The sequence below is a fragment of the Orycteropus afer genome, unplaced genomic scaffold, assembly GCF_000298275.1.
Source record: "Orycteropus afer afer isolate SDZICR_OR568_19922 unplaced genomic scaffold, OryAfe1.0 scaffold00117, whole genome shotgun sequence".
Lineage (NCBI taxonomy): Eukaryota > Metazoa > Chordata > Mammalia > Tubulidentata > Orycteropodidae > Orycteropus > Orycteropus afer.
This window is the reverse complement of record NW_006921704.1, coordinates 3,286,400-3,309,698: the sequence shown is the minus strand read 5'-3', so window position 1 is coordinate 3,309,698 and position 23,299 is coordinate 3,286,400. Positions and strand designations below refer to the sequence as shown.

Here is a 23,299-nt window from a genome sequence, read left to right as displayed (position 1 = left end):
GGCATAAGGTATCTTACTACATAAACAAATTCTAAAAGATCTTCATGCAATCATACATGAGTTCAAAAACAGACCGTCACTTAAAGTCCTAATGTTAAGGAGCTTGAAAAGGTTTGATCTTCATCTGGAGCATTCAAGTGCACTCAGAGAAACTTCACCACTAAGAAGATACAGGTACCTCCCTGTGAACCCACCTTCTCCTGAAATCCAAGTAAGTGAAGTTGGGGCTCTGAGGTGGCAGCCAGAGCTTCAGGATGCTCCACTGAAAGCTTAGGTCTCTGAATAAATGTAAAGAGTGTCTCATGGATTAACAAATTGCATGAGGAACCGGGAGAAAGGGTGAGAGAAAGGGTACTCTGAGGGGAAGCACTCATGAGTGAAGGGAAAAGACGTTTCTAACTAGGACTGCCACATTGTCATTAGCCGCCAGCATTCTCTGGGTTGCACATGATACATATGTCTTTTGACCACATCTGTAACTCCCTAGTGTCCTCCAGATTGGAGTCGCTGGGAATATTTGGCACAAGCAGAGACTGGAGATGGGTATGTAAGGCAACAATACCAAGATGACCTCAAGTCCAAGCTAGTAAGCTTGTGGTTCTCACAGGCAGGGCGCTGCAGGTGACAGACCAGGTGGTGCTACACCTAGCCATCACCATGTGAAGGTCTAGCTTCCGCTGCCATTAGCTACCACTGAGTCGGCCCCTGACCCATACCAACCACATGTACAAGGAAATGAAAAGCTGCCTTGTCCTGTGCCATCCCCATTCCCAGCTGCTGGTTGGACCATTGTGATCCACAGGATTTTACTTGGCTAATTTTTGGATCAAATTTTGGTTCAAACCCACCAGCAACTCCTCGGAAGGAAGGTTGGGCAATCCTACTTCGTAGTGATACTGTCTTGGCAACCCAAGGAGGGGTCACTATGAGTCAGGTCCAACTCGACGGCACATAACAACAACAACAACAACAATTTTTGGAAGCAGAACCCGAGGCCTTTCTTCTGCATCTGGAAGCTATGCAGAAAGTTACTGAGCATCAAAGCAACATGCAACCCTCTGCTGACAGACAGGTGGTGGCCAGCCATGAAGTGCACTGGGAAGGAATTGAACCTGGGTCTCCTGCATGGAAAGCAAGAATTCTGCCATCGAGCCATCACTGTGAGTCCTTCCCACCCCCTCTGTTTCTTAATATCTGGGGATTCTAAGCATCTGGAGCTCACAGAAATCTCTTACTGACCCCTGGCCTCCTCTGAAAGATAGCTCTGAAAAAAAAAGATAGCTCCTTAAAAAAAAAAAAAAAGGAAGATCTGCTTCCCCATTTCTCTATGCTGGTTCTAGAACACACTCTGTAACTCAAGGGAGCATGACGTGATGCTGGTTGGTTATATACATTAAACAAGACTTAAAAATCAAGCATGTCTACCCCTCCACACTAGAGCAGAAATTATTATGAGCCACTCCTCGTAAGGAAGGTTGGGCAATCCTACTTCCGTAGTGATACTGCCTCTGAAACCCAAGGAGGGGTTGCTATGAGTCGGGCCGACTCGACGGCACATAACAACAACAACAACAATAACCATTAAAGTTATATAAACTCAATGATGTGACCTGTGAAGCATAATTCACAGCTCTGAGGTTCTTCACTATAAAAACTATAAAAAAAACTACAAAAATTTTACTCACAGAGAAATTAAAGATCTACCACTAAAAGTATAAATGATGACCCCAACATTTTGGGCAAATTAGACCCCTTTGGGGTATTTCTTTGTGCTTCTATTTTATTGTCAAGATAAAATCCTATTAATAGATACAGAATGGGTTCCTCTAAGATGAGAAACTTCAAAGATTCAGACTTGGTCATAAATCCCTAAGTCTAGCATGCGGAGAAGCCTATAGGTCTTGAACATGAAGAGTCTGATAAACTGTACACCTACTCCCCACTTATCAATTATCTTGTTATGCTACATTTTGCATTTATGATACAGGAGAAAAAAAAAAAACACCATCCAACTATTTTGCACAAACATTGGGCAGTAATAACTGCTGAGGTGCTAGGTGAGAGTAACACTGGCTGTTATGGTTAAGGTGATGTGTCAACTTGGCTGGGCTGTGATTCTCAGTGGTCTGGCAGTTATGTAATGATATAATCTGGCAATTATGTAATGATACAGTCATCCTTCATTTTCATATAACACCAATTTTTTCATAACGACCTGGTCTTTAGAACCTAACCACATTGATAAGTAAGGAGTGGGTGTGTTTATTAAGTGCTGAATGTATGGTAAGCATAGTTCCAAGAGATGAGATGAATTAACCTGCTTAATTCTCACAGTATTTTAATGAGGTAAGTATGCATATTATTCCCATTTTATAGATGAGGAAAAGAAGGCACAGAGAAGTTAAGTAACAACTACAGAAGAAGTGTTAATAACAAATTTTTGTTGTTATTAGTTGTCATCAAGTTGTGTACTACTCATGGTGACCCTTTGTGTGCAGAGTAGAACTACTCCATAGGGTTTTCAAGGCTGTGACCTTTCAGAGCAGACTTCAAGGCCTGTCTTCTGAGGGGCCTGAATGGGTTTGAACTGTGAACCTTTCGGTGAGTAGTTAAGCACTTAACTATCTGTGCCACCCCAGAAAACCAAACCTACTACCATCAAGTCAATTCTAACTCATGGTATCCCTACATGAGAAGAAATGCCCCCTAGGGTTTCTAAGACTGTAAATCTTTATGGAAGCAGATTGCCTTTTGTGGAGTGGCTGGTAGGTTCAAACTGCCAACCTTTTGATGAGCAATTAAATGTCTTAACCACTGTACCACCAGGACTCCTTATGTCCCGTAGGATCTCCTATATTAGTAACTAGCATCAGTTATTAATATTTATAACTACCACCTAATGCTATTAGGAATTAGCGGCAGGACTGAACCCAGGCAGCTGGCTCCAGAGTCCACATCTTTAACCAAAACATCATCTGCTTTCAGGTTTGTCTATCCAATAGTACCTAGATGACTTGGTTTGGTTGTATTAGCTAAGTCAACTCCAAGGCCAAGGCTACTCCTGTGCTCCCTCCAGTCCTCCCTCCTGCCTCTACACGTCTTGTCTATTATCACCTGAACAAACAAAGCCACACTGGGCCTCACCACAAGCCCAACTGACCACAAGCCTAACTAACTCTTCATAGGCATCCTGATGAGAGAAGTTACCTTCAGAAACACAACAGCTCAAAGGGCATCAGGGTGGAGGCATCAACCACTTGAAAACTATCAGGTACACTCATAGCAAGGAACTTACTACTAAAGAACAAGCATGCCAATACCACAAGTCACTAATATATAACCAAAAGTCCATTTTATACCCACAGAGTTAATGCTTGTATTAGAGATGTTCACACTTTACCAGTATTGAGTTTTAATTTATCACCATGTTAGGTAAACCACAGAGGACAGGTAAACTCAAGATCTCTTTGGTTCCAGAAATGGACGGACTTCCCAATGACAGAAACAAACACACAGCTTGTCTCATGTCATCTAATAAGGTACCTGGTAAAGAGAGCTTCCCTGATAAGCAAAAGTCTTTCTTTAAAAAGATGCCATAGCCTAACTAGTTGCCACTGAGTAAGTTCTGACTCTTGGAAAACCCATGTGCTTCAGAGTACAGCTGTGCATACAGTTTTCATTGGTTGTGATTGTTCAGAAGTAGCTCTCTAGGCCTTCCTTCCCAGGTGCATCTCTGGGTGGATCTGAACCACCAACCTTTCGGTTAGTAGCCAAGAGCTCTACCATTCGCACCACTCGGGAACTCCTAGAGCCATGTAAATAAAGTCAATGTTTTAGGATTCAACTATATTTCAATATGTTTGCATTTAATGTAGGGTATTTCATATGCCATACAACAAAGAGATTCTTAAATCATGCTGCGAAATGAACATTCTTTTATTTACACACATACACATATACTGGAATGAAACATTGCATGCCACCCATATTTAGATTTGCTCTGGCAGAAAAAAACCAAAGTGAAGCATTTTTTTAAGAAAATGAATCGACACACTACAGTGATTTTCCTCCAAGTATCTCCCCCCTCAAATTCAAATATTAAAATGAATTCAGATACTAAATGTGTTAACAAGACTTAGTTACTGATAAACTTGTTGTCCGACTTACCTATTGGGTTTCTGTCAAAGAACAACACTGGCGCTTTCAAAATTGACTCAAACATTTTGTTGTGCAGAGTTTGAGAAGAATTGACAAGGATGTAGAACACCAACAGAGATCTTGCTATGCCAAAAAGGACGGTGGCTACAGTCAAACCTGAAAGAAACAAACAGCCCTCAGAGAGTACAGGATCTCTGCAGTTCCTTATTCCCTTATACAGTGCTAAAGCGGTCAAGCAGATCATAAAGATATCACTTATTTCAACTTCTAAATCAATTATGAGTTCTATTAAAAAGTCACAAATAAGAAAAGCAATTATAAAAAGTAGTTGGTATGCTGAATTAGTATCTATTCAACAACAAAACAAAATATATTTTTAAAAAAGTAGTTGACCTTCCCTTTTCCATGTTCCAAGTCTTACTAAAATTTACTACATGTCTCATAATCTAACTGCACTGTTTTGAAGCCAGTATGTGCTATTAATAGAATCAGAGAAATAATTTCATTGTCCAATTTGCTTTAAAGAATTTGAAGATATCATACTAAATTGCAAGTGCAAAAACCTTTTAAGTAGTTGACTTGCAAGAAAATATAACAGCAAATATAATTAATTTTAACATAATTAATCCAAATGAGTAAATAATCTTCAATTAAGTGTTTTCATATAAATGGAGAATTTTTAAATGAACATAAATTAAATGAAATGTTTTATCAGTGAGACATAAATGGGGACTTACTACACACATAAAAATTAAAATAACTTTCCTAATATCTCGTGAACTCACAATGCTAAATAGAGTGGAGATAGCTCCTGTAATAAATATTCCATCGGGTAATTTTCTTCCCTTGAGATGATATATCATTGTTATTTTAAACTGTGAAAGCAGCTCAAATGCCTGAACTCTGTCAATAGGCATTTTCCTTAGCCCGCAATCTTACATGAATTTATAATAGAATCGTTTTTCTTCCTCCTTCAGGTCTCACATGGTCCACCAATTCAGAAGGTAAACACCTAACGGATTTAGATTTCTTAGCAACTGATCAACGAAATAAATACCAAATTTAAATGAGTGGGTTTTTACAAAGATAACTCACTCTATCCTTGAGAAAAGCTTGTATGGGAGCTTGCTGTGGAAACATTTAAAATTTTAGATGAGGATTTTCTTTAAAAAGTACTAATGCTACATATATTCTAAGCGCTGTAATAAGAACAGAGTACTATGGTAATATTAGTCTGGCAAGTCGAATGTTAAATAATCACACAGTTGGGAACGCGATAACATTGTGATGCCGAGGTAAAAAAGGGAAGGAATCCTTACTCTCAGACACAGGATTTGTCCCTGCTTAGCTTCCCTCTTAAGTAATTAGTGAAGCCCAAGAGATGAGCAGTATGGTGATGGGAGCTTTGCATACCAGGGAGGGAATAATGCTTTTATTTTGGGTGCTTTGCTTCCAGAGGATTGCATCCAAGTTAAATAAAAGACAGGGTTTATTCAGACAGAATTGGAACAATTCGAACCACAGGGTGGGGATCCGTTTCTAATCCCCTTGCCCATCCATATAATGATATAAGATTTAGCTAAAGCAACCTATTAGAATAGACAATAGCCACATATTTCCAGTGGCTGACTTTCTGAATGCTCAATCCTGGTTTAACTTTCAAAATCCAGTACAGAGCAAATTAAGAGTCTTCATTCAGCCTCTTTCTTGCAGTCGATTTTTAAAATAATTATTCTAATTAATTCACAGAGTAAATGCGACTCAGACTCTTAATCTGTTAAGACATTACTGAATTACTCCTGGAAGCCCTAGTTGCTCACACAGGCTCATTGTAAGCACCTCAGACTCTCGCATAATAGACCAAATGATTAAAACTTTACCTGAATAAATTCCTAAGTACCAGTTAAGATCTAGCGTCTCAGTTACATTTCCTTTTCCATTTACAGTGACATTCAGTGCACTCTGTTCATTTGCCCTATGGAACAGGGGAGAAAAATATTAAGCTACAGACTGAGTTTAGATAAATACAAAATAGTAATAATAATCTCAATTTGGGAGAAATATTTTATGCTAGAAAATGATTCCCAGCTTACACAGTGCTGTATATATCCATCCACCTTATAAAAATTCAATTTGAACCATGACTTTCAGTTCTTAAAAATGTCTGTGAACATGTGGCTGAGGATCAGACATGGGTACAGACCATTACAGGTCACACTCCACCAGCAAGAACTTTAATTTTTCTCAGGTAAACTAAGTGAGGATTAGACGAGAAGGCTGAACAAACTTCATCTCCCCTAACTCTGTGAAAAAGGGAGGTCTCATAGTGATTTTATAGTACTTCCTGTCAGACAAGAAATAACTCACCAATATGAAAGCCACCAATCCTGAAGAATATAGGAAACCTAGGGTAGGAAAAACAATCAATCATTGGCATTACTAACTAACAAAACTCTTAATTATTGTAATCAAAAGGTTCCAGAGAACTGAAATGGTCCTTTCAGTTTAGGTCTGGGTGAAGCACAGCACCCTAGATAACAACAGGTCAAGTAAATGCACGTAACGTTTTAAAATCTTGCATTGATATTCTTTTGTTCTAGATGGTCTTTGTAAAGTGTGTGCAACATCAGTAACCATCACTTACTCTGTTCACAAATAGAACTTTTGAAACCAAATCCAAGTGAACTGAAAAATACAGTAATACTACCAATAAATATGGGCATGTACAATTATCAATCGAAGGACATAAAGTTCGTGATTTACCAGAGCAGCAGCATTTAGTAGAACAAGGAAAATGATGATAAGCCAGTGAGCACCAGCTGCAAAATAATTCTTGTAGGCCTTAAGACCAACTTTTCCTTCAGAACGGCTCTCCTCTGACAGTGTGACCTGTGTATCCTCAGTCTGTGAAGTTTAAAAAAGAAAAATGAAGCCACTAAGAAACAATATTTTAATTAGTTTACAAAAATGTTTCAAAAATTAACAATGCATTCTGTTGGCAAAGCTGCAAGAAAACAAGGACATCTCATACACTGCTGGTAGAGGTGCAAAATGTGGAAAAGAATGTGGCATTATCTAGCCAAACTATATATGCATTTATATCCTAGGATCCAGCTATTCCACCTCTAGGCATCTATTAGAAATAAAGAAATGTCATTTGCACAAGGTTAGTCATTGTGGCATGGTGTGGTAGTCAAGTTGTGTGTCAACTTGACTAGGCCTGGTTTTGAATGGATCAGCAGCTGGATGTAGTTATTCCCCATGATGATAGGGGTGGGTAATTGGCTCCATGGTGCAATCTACTGGAGCAGCTGAGTAGATGCTTTAGGGATGTGGTCTGCTTCCAGTGTATAAGGAAAAGCTTTGAGAAAGGTCTCTGCAGTTTTTTGGCATGCTTGGATCAAGTGTTCATTCAGCCGCCTGCCATGTTTCCTACTGATCTTGAGACCGTTTCTGGACTTGAACTTGTGGCCTGCCATGCTGTTTGGTTATCTTGGGACTGTGCCATTTATCTGTCGACCATGAGTTTGTCAGCCTCAGCAGCCAGCAGCTGCTTGAGTGAAGAGACACCTCCAGCTATGTTTTAATTACCTAGTGCCACTCTAACAGAAAATACCACAAATGTGATGGCTTTAACAAACAGGAGTTTATTCTCTTGCAATTTTTGGAGGATAGAAGTCTGAATGCAAAGTACCAGGCTCTAGAGGCTAGATAAAAGCCCCTTGACCTTGGGCTTCATTCAGCTCTGCCTCCTGCTCCTGGCCCACTGAAGCTGGAGGCTTTTTTCACTCAGGCAGCTGCTGACTGCTGAGGCTGTCAAACCCAAGATCAAGAAGTAAAAAGGCACAGTCTCAATATTACCAAACAACACAGCAGGCCACTTATTCAAGTCCAGAAAAAGTCCCAAGATCAACAGGGCATGGCAGGCTGCTGAACAATGACTTGGCTACATGCACAGTTCAAGCATGCCAGAAAGCTGCCCACTATTCCTAAAGCTTCTCATTATATAGTGGGAGCAGACCATAGCCCTAAGGCAGCTACTCAGCTGCTCACAGTAGATTTCACCATGGAGTTGATTACCAGACTCATCATGGGGAATCACTACATCCAGCTGCCCAGCCACTCAAAACCAGGCCCAGCCAAGTTGACACATAACTACCACAAGCTCCAATGGGCTGGGAGCAAGAGGCAGAGCTGAAGCCCAAGGTCGAGGGGCCTTCACCTAGCCCCTAGAACTTGGCACTGTGAACTCACCCTTCTAGCCTCCAAAACTATAAGAGAATAAATCCGTTTGTTAAAGCCATCTAACCATGTGTGGTATTTTCTGTTAGAGCAGTGCTACAGAACCAAAACACATGGCTTTGCCTGAAGTCTAACATCACAATTTCCAACATATGCCACCATACCCAATTCAAATATCAATGGAGAAGCTTGTTCCTAAATAATGACCAAAATGATCTGTCACTAATGTACTATTCTCATGGAGCTCTGGTGGCATAGTGTGTAGGGCATTTGACTGCTAACCAGAAGGTGGTGGTTACTTCTGAGGCCACTCCTCAGAAGGAAGATTGGGCAATCTACTTCCATAGGGAAACCACCTCAGAAACCCAAGGAGGGGTGGCTATGAGTCAGATCCGACTTGATAGCAGTGAGTTTGGTTTTTTTGTGCTACTCTCAATGATCTGTGTCACTCAGTGATGGCAACATAAAAGAAAATGATAGCCAAATACAGTAACTGTTCAAATAATAAGTTTGGCTGATGAGAGTCTGTATGGCAAGGGATAGCATATTAGGTTCCTGAGTTTCAGAATTACCCACACTCCCGAGTCTGTACAGTGAGGGTTTGGATGTGAGCAAAACCTTATATATTTTTACAGGTACTCGAATGCATTTATGAGGGTGTTCTGGAGGTACAAACAGTTAAGCATTCTGCTGCTGGGGTTAGCGGTTCAAATGCACCAAGCAGCTTGGCAGGAGAAAAACCTACTTTCATAAAGTATTTCAGCCAAGAAAACTCTATGGAGCACTTTTATTCTGTCACATGGATTCATTATGAGCCTGAGTTGAAAATGACTCAGTACCACCCAACAACCAACCAACAGTGCACTTCTTTCTGCCTGGAGGACTTAGAATCTTTTCTAGATTCATGAGTTAAGGATATGATTGGCACTATATTGGCCACTGGGAATTCAAACATGAATAACACATGGTTCCTCATTTTGAAGGATAAGAAAGAAAGGTGAGAACTAACTCTGAAGTTCTTACTGTGTGCCAGGAATTCTTGGTGCTTTGCACATGCCACTACTGGGCTATCACAAAACATTAGACAAGTGGGCAAAAACATACCATCAGCCACCTGCAGTGCCAGAACATTCCAACGTATATGAAAAGCATCCAGTTTAATGGGGGCCACAGCAGGGCTCAGTCTATAAAAATCATTGCCATCAGGTTGATTCTGACACTTAGCAACCCTACAGGACACAACAGAGTAAAGGTGCCCCATAGGCTTTCCAAAGTTGTAATATTTACAGAAGCACATTACCACATCTTTGTCTTGTGAAGTGTTTGAACCACTGACCTTTCCCTAAGCAGCCAAGTGCTTAACCACTGTGCTACCAGGACTCCTTGACTCAGTCGACTGGAGTATTCAAATTATATCTCCCGATACAAAAGAAAAGCCTGGTGCCACCAGAAAAAGTAAACTGAAAAGTCCTACTATCATTGTGAGCCACAAAAGTCCTTAGAATTAGTAGTGGCACACCCACCACTAATATCCATGGCAGTTTTCATCTCACATCCAAAGGCTAACCCAAATCAGGCTTGCCCCTCTTCATTATGTTTTAATCCTATCAATTAGTGAATAAGGCATCAGAATCATGCATTCTACTTTGGGACAATGAAGATATCATAAGCAGAGCTGACTGAAGATCTATGAGGTCAATACAAGCCAACAAAACGTGCTCTAAGATAAGATGGAACTCACAGGTTGGCCCTCTTGAGCACCCTCTTTCAGTGAGACTTTAGAAGACTGCTGAGACCAAATCGAAGACTCAGAGAAGGTACGATGCCTCAGGGTGGGAGTTCCTGGAGCCGGAGACTGCTCAGTTTCCTCATTTTCCTTCTTTAAGAGGGAACCAAAGTCTACCCCAGATTTCAGAAATTCAGTATAAGTCCCCTTCTGTACCATTTCACCCTAAAATAAAAATAAAGAATTTGAAAGTAGTACATTTGTATCTGATAACACTAGTCTAATCTAATCTAACATTAATACAAATCAAGAAAAGTTAACTGGTCTTACTCTGTGATTTTCTTAAATATATTATCCTTAGGTCTGGAGTTCTGATTTATTAATCTAGTTAAATTCAACTTGACACTTAATAACTGAGCATCCCTTTCTCTGATAAACTCTATGTTAGGTGTAGAAGGATATAAAATAAATGTGTAATCGTGTTAAAACTGGAGGTCACTGACATAAACACCAAGGACATTTAAGGAAACAAAAAGCAGACATGTTGGTGGGAGTACAGCCTTTGTAACCACATAGAAATTGAGATAAGACTCATGGAATAAGAAGAATTTAAAAGAAGAGTACAATGGGCAAGATATTCCATAACAGAAACACAAGATTGATGAAGAAGTAGGCAGACGCATGCACACATAGGTAAAAATCACTCAACACACCTCTGCTGATCATGCACTGTGTGCTCCCACTAGGCAAGAACATTTGGGAACTAGCCCTACACATAGAATCCATGTGATGCATCGTCATGGTCCCTACTCTGAAAATACCCTACAAACTCAGGAAGTTCCTGACTAAATATTCAACATTAAATGTGACACTTCACTGCAGTTTCCCTGCCATAAAAAGTTCTATCAAATAATGTACAAATATTTTCAATATTTCTTCAACCCATGAAGCAAGACCCTGATTTTTTTAAGTCAATTTTGTCAGTAGTACAGATCTAATCCAAGAGCCCATACCCTTTGGGTACCAGCTAAAAATATTGAGGAAAAAGGAGTCAGTTTGGGGAGGTATATGTAGCCATGTAGCCATTTTGCAAATTTGTCTGTCCTGTTTTATCTTATTGGAGGTATTAATCTAAATGTAACAAGAATATTAGCAATGATATAAACTTCACCTTGTTAAGCTAAAAGGAAATCTAAAGATATTCAGTTATCTAATACAACTTTGGTTAAAATTTGACTTAAACAGTGGCAAATGACAAACCAGCCAAAAAATCACAGGATACAAGACAAATGAAAGAAGAACAGCTCTGGTTAAAGAAGTCAGGTTGGGAAAGGTGGCCCAGGGCCCTACCTGTCACATTCTCTCTGCTTATCCCCCAAGATAGGTCCACTGAGAAAAATCCAATGATACTTTGGGGCTCTAAAGAACAATTTATTTTCTAATTGCTGCAGAATTAGAAAAGTATTCATGATACACTGTATCTTGTTCTACTTAGGAGACAAATTCAAATGCCTAATTTAATAAAAGTACCACTTCCCACCTATCATCTGGAAGACACACTAGGAAACTACTACTGGTATACAAAACCAAAGCCAAACCCACTGCCATCAAGTCGATTCTGACTCAGTGATCCCCACTGGGTTTCCAAGGCTATAAACCTTTACAGAAGCAGACTGCCTAACCTTCCTCTAGCAGAGCAGCTAGTGGGTTTAAACTGCTTTCTGGTTATTAGCCAAATGCCTTACCCACTATACCACCGGAGCTCCTACTACTGGTATAAAGAGAGGAATTTTACTCAGAATCCCAAGTACTGACAATTCATAGAGGGGACAGAGGGAGCACCAATCCCTTCCTGCTGTAGAGAGGAATCAGACAAACAGTAAGATGCCCACACTAGGCAAATGGGTGTTTTGATAGTCCTGAAACTGGGAATAATGTCCTCAAATTAAGCAATAAGGGGTACACCAAGATATCTAGAGACTATATGGGTTATTCAACTACCTGTTTACTCTGAACTCATAATATGACTAATATTCAGGTCTCACCACACTCGTTTCAGCCCTCTGCTCATGGAATTCTTTTAAGTTTGAGGAATCTGGGTTCCCAAAGCCTAGAGGAACGAGGAAGAACAGACTCACGGACTACTTCTAAAAAGGCAGGCGTGCTAGCCTTTTTAATAATCTTTCTGGAGGTAGAAATTCATGTGACACAGCTTCAGTGAACAGGTTCTTCACTGTTTTGTAACAGTCAGTCACATTAAACACCAAGTAGGCACTCAAACAAACAAACAAAAAAGGACTATGTGCAAGAACTTTGCGAGCATTATTTATTCCATTTGTCACAGTAATGTGAACTTTTCTCTCTCTTTGAAAATGGTATACACAAATCTTGTGAACTATAGTTAATATTCCTAACTTGTTAATTCTATGGGTGTATCAATAGAATACGAGGAGGAGAAATATTAAGCATCTGAAGAGTGCTAAAGAGGTTTCAGACAACAGATGTGACCAAGGGACTTTTGGAAAAGTCAAGGGTTAAAGACTGGGCTACTGAGCTACCAAGCCAAGAAGAGATGCACGAACAGCTGCTAAGCCTAGAGAGTTCTCGCTACCTTGCCTTGCTCCCAGCCATGCAAGCCTAAGCCCACACGTGTGTCTTTTGGAACACTAAGACTTCTAACTGGTCTCCTTGCTTCTGCTGTTGTCCCTCCAATATAGCTAAAGATCTTTTAGACCAAAGAAGGGAGGGGGCAACGAGGAATAGAATTTCAAATTCTCATGGAATATAGACTTCTTGAGCCATGGAGGCTGGTGAACTCCTGATCCTATTGCTCTGAGATAATCTTTAAACTTGAACCATTAAAATGAAAATATCCCCTGAAAGCTTCTTTAAACCAAACAATAGTTTAGCTTAATTAGTAACAAACGTCTGCCTTGAGCACTATGCTCTTTAAGGAACTATCTGTATGGGATCAAATGGACAACAGCAATTTGAAAGGTTACATAGGAAGCTTGGGTATATTCAGTGTATTTGTGTTAATGGGGAAGAACAATTTGGAAAGGAGGGTGAGAACAGTTGCACAACTTGAAGAATATAATTGACGTTACTGAATTAATTGTCCATGTAGAAATTGTTGAACTGGTATATCTTTTGCTGTGTATGTTTTCAACAGCAACAACAAAATGATTGATAGAAAATAAATAAATAAAAACAGAACAAAGCGAAAACTGTTGAAAATTTGCCAAACTTATTTTACCTGCTCATGGTAAATATTATTTCAGGAGTCTCTAGTGATATCTGAACCATTTATTCATAGCTCATTGCTCCCCAAACCCAAAGGGGTGATTACGTTAAAACACAAATCTGACTGTCACTGTCCTGCTCTGGACCATCCAGGAGGTTCCATCACACGTCCAGGTCTACTTTCCTCCACTCTGAGCCCATCTCCCATCACATGCTCTCTGGCTCACTCGTCAACTAGACTAGCCTTCTTGCCATTCCGCCAACATGCCAGATTAGCTCCTTCCTCAGGAAGTTACTCAATGTCCTTCCCTGGTCCAGCTGTCTGTAATATTCCTCCCCTACTTCCGTAGTGATACTGCCTCGGAAACCCAAGGAGGGGTCGCTATGAGTCGGGGCCGACTCGACGGCACATAACAACAACAACAACAGGTGATTACATGGTCTGTGACTGCATATCCCTCAGGTCCCCATGAAGGGTCACCTACTCAGAGAGGACTTCCTGATATCAACCCTAATCCCTAGCTCCTTCACTGCATCTATTCCCACTAAGCATGTAAGTCCCATGATAGCAAGGACTTTGTCTTACTTACTGCCATACCTAACACCTAATATAGGATCATATATATAAAGGCACCCAAAAGATACCTATGGGTTGAGCCTAAAGAAATGGCTATACCAGGATCGTGGAGGCTTCTAATAGGGGGTGCTCAGTTATCCAACTATGTTTCTGTTATTAACGAAAGATGCTCTGTAAATAAATTGCATGTAATAATCAAATGAATACAAAGATACATTTATAACTATAAATTAGAATTAATGTAACTTAAGTCACAGAGAGAAATCATTTCTAAATACCAAATTCATTATTTTAACAATTTCTCTATAACAGTTATAATTTTATAACTTTTAGAGAGCAATTTTATCTACTTTAGGGTTCTGTGGTGTATAATGCAATGATGCTATTTCTACAAGCCACTTGAATTTATCCTCAAAGGCAAGAATACTATCTCTGAAACAAATGTAAAAACTGAAGGGAGTTTACCATGAAGCCCAAGTGAAGGCACCAGCTAAGAGACCACCCCTTCAACACACCTGAATACTAGTAAGTTCTCTAGACTCTTAGAAATTACTTACATCTTTCAATATCAGAATCTGACTTGCAGCTTTTAGGTATTGCAACTGATGAGTCACTAAGATTGTGATCTTCTCATGCAAGGTTTGACAAATACACCTGTAAATATAAATACAATTGTAAAAGGTACCAAGGATAGCAACACATTAACGTGGGGGGGAGGCTCCACTGAAAACCACATACTGTGAAACCACGATGAGACCAAGATAACATGGTAGTAAAAAATCTGCAGTCTAACTATAAATAAGAACTAAATCAAAATACAAATATAAAAATAAATGAAATGCAAATATAAATCAATAAAGTCTATTCAGTCCTCAAATTCACTAGCAGTGCAAAGATAAGCCTGGCTCTGCTTAAGAAATTGTCAAAAGCAGTCCAGCAGAAAGGATGTATGACTATTAATTTTCTTTTCTAAAACTCACTTTAACACTTACTTTGTACATTTGATGCTAAAAAAAAATTGAATACTGAGACTCCAAAATATAGCAACTAAAATACTAATTATTTTATCCCTGGTGGAGGGATAGAGAACAGGGAGATATAAAAACGTAAAATGTGTGAAAATGTGTACATTTTTCTTAGTTTCCTAGGTGATTCATGATGGATGTATTAAACACCCCCCCCCAAAAAAAGACCACAGATTCTCAGCAACTTTAGCCAAAGTGTACTTTCCAGACCATTCTTTCCAAATATTAGACATAAGATTAACATTAAAAAAAAAAAAAAGTTGCAATTGAGTCGATTACAACTTTCAGAGACCCCATGTATTAACAAAGTAGAACTGCCCCCAGAGGGCTTTCTCTGCTGTGATCTTTGCAGAAGCAAATTGTAAGGCCTCTCTTCTATAGTGAATGGGTTCGAACCACCAACCTTTAGGCTAATAGTCAAGCATAAATCATTTGAACCACCAATGACCTTAAACTAATATTACAAACCCAAATGACCCAACCCTATTGTCATCAAGTTGATTCTGACTCATAGCAACCCTATAGAACAGAGTAGAAATGCCCCACAGGGTATCAAAGGCTAAAATCTTTACCAAAGGAGACTGCCCCATCTTTTTCCTGCAGAGGAACTGATTGGTTCTAACTACTGGCCTTTCAAATAAGAGCCAAGCTCTTAATCATTGAGTCACCAGGCCTCCTTAAACTAATATTAATGAGGCCTAAATCAGTCCTCAGGGGAAGCAAGTCTTTTATTAGGGCTAAAAAACTTCCAATTTTGAAAATTAAAAAAAAAAAAAAAGTTCAAATGTTCTAAATTATAGCAGAAATCATCTATTAGCTCTAAGAACATGTCGATGCTCTTAGCCAAGCCCACCTCAGTATTTAAGTGTTTTTTTGTTTTGTTTTATAGTAAGCCCTCACAATGGTCTCCAACCTCTCCAGGCAAGTAAGCAAAGAAAACCCCAAATCGCCAGGTTCCTGCCTCATCTGTTGTTCTCCAGGTCTGTCTTAATTAGTCTCCTATCCAGCTCTTCTGCCTCAGTCCTTCTGAGACTCCCATTCACCTTCAGGAAGCAGGTCTAAGTCCTCAAAATGGCTAATAGGGTTCTTTGTACTCTGACTCATTGCCTTAGGCAAGACTTCTAGCATAAACTCAGGGTTGCCAAGTCCCCTGTGAAGCACATTTCAGGACCAAGGACACTGGCTATAGAGGGTCAGATCAAGGTTTATAGTGCCAGAATTCAAAGCCCTGCTCTCTTACTAGCCTGACAATGTTGGGTGACTTAATTAACCTTGCTGAACCTGAGTTTTGCCATCTGAGAATAGGGTTAGTATCTACTTATAGGCTAGTTATGAGAACTAAAAACACTAATCAGTGAAAAGGGGCTGGCATGTAACTGATGTTCCATAAACATTAGCTCCATTCTCCACTCTTGCCCTAACCCACAACAGGCCATGTGCTTTGGATTCTGGACTGAAAAGTCCTAAGGGGTGTTTCTGAGACTGAGCCTTTGATCAAAACCAAGAATCAGGATGTAGGCCATAAGAAGGAGACTTGGTGGTACAGTGGTTAAGTGCTCCACTAACCAAAAGGTTAGCTGTTCAAACCCACCAGCTGCTCTGCAAGAAAAAGATGTGGAAATGTCCTTCCATAAAGATTACAGTCTTGGAACCTATAGGGCAGTTCTATTCTGTCCTACAGGGTTGCTATGAGTTAGAATTGACTTAACAGGAAGGGGTTAGGTCAAAATACTATCACTTTAACTGTTAAGTCCAAAAGGACTAATATTTCCCTTTTGACATGACTTAGTTTGGTTTATTTCATGCCTAAATTTGCTCAATGAAGTAAACCCTTCTGCAGGTGTAGTATCAAAGCTTTCAATGGAATTGTTTTCCCTTCATTCAAAATTATCTCCCATTAATTACTTTACATAAATCTCTGAGAGCAGATGTTAATAATCAAATCTATGCTATGTCAAACATGGGCTTCAAAATGTTTCTTCCTAACATCTTTCATGGTACAAAGCATAAAGTAAATAATTATAACAATATTATCAGTTGACAGCTTTATTTTTCTAAATTATGCTTTTTTTAAAATCAAAATCTCCCTGAAAATAATCTATTTAAAATTTTTTTTAAGAATAAAAATTTCCAAGTATAGGCACTTGGAGACGTTGTGGGTTTGGTTCCAAACCACCACAATAAATTGAATTTCACAATATGGCAAGTCATACGACTTTGGTTGTTTCCCAGAGCATATAAAAGTTGTTTTCACTACACTATAGTGGCTAAGGCACTTGACTGCTAACCAGAAGGCTGGCGGTTCAAACCCACCAGTCTCTCCTCAGAAGGAAGGTTGGGCAATCCTACTTCCGTAGTGATACTGCCTCGGAAACCCAAGGAGGGGTCGCTATGAGTCGAGGCCGACTCGACGGCACATAACAACAACAACAACAATAGTTTATTAAGTGTGCAATAGCATTATAAAGGGAGTTGAAAGTAATATGAGAATTACCAAAATGTGACAGAGAAAGTACCAAAAGTGAACACATGTTGTTGGAAAAATAGTGCCAATAGAATTGGTCAGCTTCAGTTTGTAAAAAATGCATTGTCTACAAAGCATGATAACATGAAGTAAAATAAAACAAGGTATGACTATAATACCATTAAAAAAACAATTGATTCAGCAACCAGTTATTTTATCTTCTACATAAGGACTAACACATAACTGTGGTAAAGGTAATATAAGTAAGAAAGGGTCATTACTTTCATTCATTTAATAAACAGGTTATTTATTGAGCAGCTACAAAGTGCCAGGCACTGTTCTGAGGAAGCATCAGTCAATAAAACAGACAAAAGTCCCTCCATTGTACAGAGAGGCATATTAAATAAATAGAGAAGATGAAATGTCATATAGTGATGCATGCTATGAAGAAACTAAAGCAAAGGTTGCTGTTTTTGATGAAATGGTCAGGAAAAGTCAATGAGGTCACAACTGAGTCCTTATCTGAAGCAAACATTCCTAGAAGAAGGTACAGCAGATGCAATGGCTCTGGGGCAAAAACATTCTGTGTAAAAAGGTACCTTCATTCAGGTCAAGGTTAGTGTGTGTATGAGGAGGTAGGCTGGGAGAGAGGGGCCATGAATAATCAAGTACAACCCATTGAAGGCTGTGAGAAGACAACTAAACCAAATTAGTTGCCAGTAAGGTGATTCCACACATGGTGACCCTCTGAGTGTCAGGGCAGAACTGAGTTCCATATGGTTTCAGTGGTTGATTTTTCAGAAGTAGATTCATCAGGCCTTTCTTCTGAGGTGCTTCCCGATGGACTCAAACTTCCATCCTCTCGGTTAGAAGCTGAGTACATTAACAATTTGTACCACATAGGGACTCCTGTGAGGAGGAATAACGAAGGTAAGAACGGCAGAGTCTGCATATTTCCTTTTTGTTCTTTGCCCTGGAACACTGTCCAAATCTCCTGCACAGAGAAACGGGCAGACAGACTGTGAGAAAGAACGTGTCTCATCCAGGGCATTCCACATAAGCCAGCACGGCTGGAATACCAGAAAAAAGGTATTCTCTAGTTGCTGCTGACTGATTTCCTAAATTGCATCTATGCTCCCTGCTCTAAGTTTCCCCAAAGAATGTGGTTCTGATTAGCAAACAACGACTTTAATAAGCTTGCTTCTATCGAGTGTATATCCAAAGCCATTAAATGGGGAAGTGCTGGAGAGAAGGGTGGAACAGAGTACAATTAATCCTGTTTGCCATTCTGAGGACACGGAAGTGTGTCCTCAAGATTGTACATTAGATCAGTGAACTAAAATTGTTAAAAAAAAGAAAACAGAGAGGTCCATCAGAGATAAATAGGCAAATACACTAAAAATCCGGTGGTAGTTAATGTTGTGTGTCAACTTGGCGCACCTGGCTGAGTGGATGGGCAGCTGGTGGCAGTTATTCCCCACGATGAGACTGGCAATCAGCTCCATGGTGGGATCTACCACAAGCAGCTAAGTAGCTGCTTTCGGGATGTGGTCTGCTTCCCATATATAAGCAACAGCTTTGGGAATGGTCTCTAGCTTATGGCACCTTGAACCCTGCACATAGCCATGTCGTTGTTTGGCAGCCTGCCATGCTCTGTCGACCGTGGGATTTTCAATGGACTTGAATTAATGGCCTGCCGAGTTGTTTGGTAACATTAAGACTGTGCCTTTTCACTTGTCAACCTTGGATTTGTCAGCCTCAGCAGCCAGTAGCTGCCTGAGTTAAGAAAAACCTCCAGCTTTAGTGAGCTGGGAGTAGGAGGCAGAGCTGAAGCCCAAGATTGAGGGGTTTCACCCAGCCGCTAGGCCTGGCACTTTGAACTTGGACTTAAAACCTCCACACTGTAAGATAATAAACTCTGTTTATTCAAGCCATCCCATCTGAGGCATGTTCTTGTCAGAGCAGCACTAGGTAAACAAAACATCCACTAATCACAAATCCCAGCCTGGGATATTTCTTTCTCTGAGTCCTTCTGCCTTGATCCAGAGTTACAAAATTAGAATATGCCATCCAAAACTTGCCTTACACCATGGAAAAGATAGCCAGTGATGTTACTAATGCTATACCAGCCAAAGGAAAACCTTTAAATTCCTCCACCAAGGTTGTATTAGATAACTGAGTATCTTTAGATTTCCTTTTAGCTTAACAAGGTGAAGTTTATATCATTGCTAATATTCTTGTTACATTTAGATTAATACCTCCAATAAGATAAAACAGGACAGACAAATTTGCAAAATGGCTACATGGCTACATATACCTCCCCAAACTGACTCCTTTTTCCTTGATATTTTTAGCTGGTACCCAAAGGGTATGGGCTCTTGGATTAGATCTGTACTACTGACTAGATGAATAATACTGATTTTAATTGACGTTGTTATTAGAATTATCACATGTTGTGCTGGTTACCTAGTGCCGCTCTGGTAAGAAATACACCACAAATGGGATAGCCTTAACAAACAGGAGTTTATTCTTAAAATTTGGAGGCTTTAAGTCCAAGTTCAAAGTGCCAAACTCTAGGGGCTGGGTGAAAGCCCCTCAACCTTGGGGTCCAGCTCTGCCTCCTGCTCCTGCCCCACTGAAGCTAGAGGTATTTTCTTCACTCAAACAGCTGTTGCCTGCTGAGGCTGTGAAGCCCCAAGGTTGACAAGTAAAAAGGCACAGTCCCAATGTTACCAATCCACATGGCAGGCCATTAACTTAAGTCCACTATAAGTCCCAAGGTCAGCAGAGCATAGCAGGCTGCTGAGCAATGCCATGGCTACATGCAGGGTCCAAACGTGCCAAAAGCTAGAGACCATTCTCAAAACTTCTCCTTATATACAGGAAGCAGACCACATACTAAAAGGCAGCTACTCAGCAGCTCATAGTAGATTCCACCATGGAGTTGATTACCAGTCTCATCATGGGGAATACTACATACAGCTGCCCGGCCACTCAACCAAGCCTAGCCAAGTTGACACACAAACATAACCACCACACATGTTACATAAAAGTTACCTCAAACGTGATTTCTCAGAAATCACATGCTGCCCATAAAACAGACTATGTATACAAGCAAGATATATGCTCTATCTATAGACCTGAGCTCTCACTTTAAGGCTTCAAGTCTGACTGCTGGCAGTTCCTCCAATGTGGCCTTGCTCCATACTTACCCTCACAGAACGATCACATAAGACTAAGTGTTATGATAAATCACAATAAAGAAACCAGATAGTAACCAGCAACCTATAAAAGGAAGTGTATGGGTCTAAAAAGCTTGTCTTAAAACAAGTGACCATAAAATGGAGCTATCAACCAGTTCATACTGAAGAAAAACATACCAATCTAATTGTGATCAAAGAATTTTAAGTAAAATCCTTGATCAAAAGGAGGGAATATACGAGAGCCTCAATTCTGAGGCGCTTGGTTTGTGGAAGGCTGAGGTCTACAGCTGGAGCCCTAACTCCATCTTTAGTCCTGACATCAGTTCAAACTCCATTTTAAGTTTTTTAAGTTACTTCTCTTATGCTTACTGACTGTTAAACAAACTTAATCATGCAGCTAAAGAAATATTTGCTTTGTGATCAGGCACAGATGTAGAGAGTGTACTCTTGAAGAGGGTCTTGCCATAAAACCCTTATCAGAAATTCTCCACACAAGCAGATAGTAGGAACATGTGTGCCTAAGGGCTATCTTAACATCTTGTGACTTGAGAAGTGACATCCTGATAACAATGGTGAACCCTTCCCCAAAGAGAATCTACTTTTGCAATCCCTGCAACTGTAAACCAAGCCTAACAAAAACCCCACTTGAAATGTCCTGCTTCTCCCATCAAAATATTGTAAACTAAAGTTCCTGATTTAACTCTATGAAATGTGTTTGTAGCTGTTAGACTTCAGACTGCTTCACTTCACTTCTTACGTTCCATGCAGCTCCCCAGTTTAAATCTCATCAAGCCCTAATAAATCTCTTTACTATTACTTTAAACAGAGTATGAGTTTTTCCTCATTAACAGTAGGAAACCCTATGTGGCAGTTCTACTCTGTCACATGGGGTCACTATGAGTTGGAATCAAAAAATATGACAAGATGCCTAGCCAGCAACAGATCAGATTGACATCAGTTAATCTAAGGGCCCTTAATTTTCTGCATATGACAGAATCCACTTAATGTTTACAGCACATGGTTGTAGAACTCACAAACCATAATAACCTTGGATATATATTCATGTTTGAAGTAAACTGTTAACGGCAAATAGAAGTGTAATTCATTCACTTTTAATAAAAAACACTTCACATTTCTAAGCTTCAACACAACCGCCATCTTTCATAGCATATTGTTCAATCCAATTTTCTAACTCGTTGAAAGCATTCTCCAGTTGCTGCTGAGTGATTTCCTAAATTGCATTCGTGCTCCCTGCCCTAAGTTTCCCCAAAGAATGTGGTTCTGATTAGCAAACAACAATTTTAACAAGCTTGCTTCTATCAAGTGCATATCCAAAGTCATTAAACCTTAAAGGTATAAGAGGACTTTATAAATATCTACAGTGCTCAAAGAAAAATTTAAGAGAGCTTTTGTGAAAAATACTTAGCAATCAGAACACCTTCCTCTCTCTTCCATAATGATATTAACATAAGGGCCCATCATGAATTGGTCTTTGATGGAGGATTTGTGCTGGCTCACACAAAATGGGTAATAGAGCTCAGGGTGGGGAGGTGGGGCAGTGGGAACAGAAGGTTGAGCCACTTATGATGCCACCAAGGGGATGGGAAATCTCTATTGCAGCCCTAGTGTCCTCTTACTCAACTAAGTACAAAGCACTTCTCTGAAGAAGAGAAAAACGCATCAAGTCAAAATCAGGAGGAGGGGGGAGATCAAATCAGAGAGCTGGAAGCAATGCCAAGGGGTCTTGCTCTTGGCTTTCAGGAAGATTCTACACTACTATATTTTACATACTACATTTTTCATACACAATCTGGTCAAGAAGTATTAACGAATCCTAATGACCCAGAGCCCTTTTATCCCAGCTCTAGAATCTAGAGCCCAGAGCCATGATGCACTCACTCTGAAGGCTCTAGTTGAATCTCCTGACTTTGCTGTTAAGGACCTTGTAGCAAGCATACCCAAATGCCTTTCTGTCTGTTGTACAACCACCTGTATCTTTTGCTTCAGTAAGACCTATTGTTGTTAGCTGTTGACTGATGATGACCCATGTACAATGGGATTGGATGGCTGTGATCCACAGGGTTTTCACTGGCCAATTTTTGGAAGTAGATTGACAGGCCTTTCTTCCTAGTCTATCATCTGGAAGTTCTGCTGAAACCTGTTCAGCATCAAAGCAACATATAAGTTTCCACTGAAAGACAGGTGGTGGTTGTGCAAGAGGTGCAATGGCCAGAAATTGAACCCAGGTCTCCTGAATGGAAGGTGAGAATTCTACCACAGAACTACCAATGCCCAAGACAGACTTACTTGCCTGCTTACTCCTTGTCATGCATCCTGCTTGTTCTTATCACCACAACTTTACCTCTATTCCCTCTACCAAAAGGAATGCAATCCTTTTCTCAGCCTCTATAAATCCACCCCAGATTGTAGACCTCAGGGAACCTCCCACCCACCCCAGTGCATAGTGAGCTTTTCAATCTAAGCTGAATGTCTGTAGTTGCCCACTTCTACTTCTATTTATCACTTATTATCCAAATTGAGATTGCCTTAAAAGCTTTGGCTATGCTGAGCTTTCCCATGCATTTGTCTTGACAAACTCTTTGAAGGGCAAGAATAAAATCCAAAATTCTTTGTCTCCTTTACTCTGCTCAGTATATATAT

The 23,299-nt window shown here is 39.9% G+C and overlaps 1 protein-coding gene across 1 annotated transcript in view; it reads right to left on the bottom strand.

The window, feature by feature from the left end:
- ABCC4 (ATP binding cassette subfamily C member 4) overlaps positions 1–23,299 on the bottom strand; it is a 441,806-nt gene that overhangs the window by 207,721 nt on the left and 210,786 nt on the right. The window contains exons 13-18 of the mRNA XM_007944012.1: positions 14,504–14,600; positions 10,142–10,351; positions 6,922–7,062; positions 6,526–6,563; positions 6,039–6,133; positions 4,168–4,314 (exon numbers count right to left, since the gene is read on the bottom strand). Of these exons, the coding sequence (XP_007942203.1) occupies positions 4,168–4,314; positions 6,039–6,133; positions 6,526–6,563; positions 6,922–7,062; positions 10,142–10,351; positions 14,504–14,600 (728 nt within the window). The remainder of the gene's footprint in view (positions 1–4,167; positions 4,315–6,038; positions 6,134–6,525; positions 6,564–6,921; positions 7,063–10,141; positions 10,352–14,503; positions 14,601–23,299) is intronic.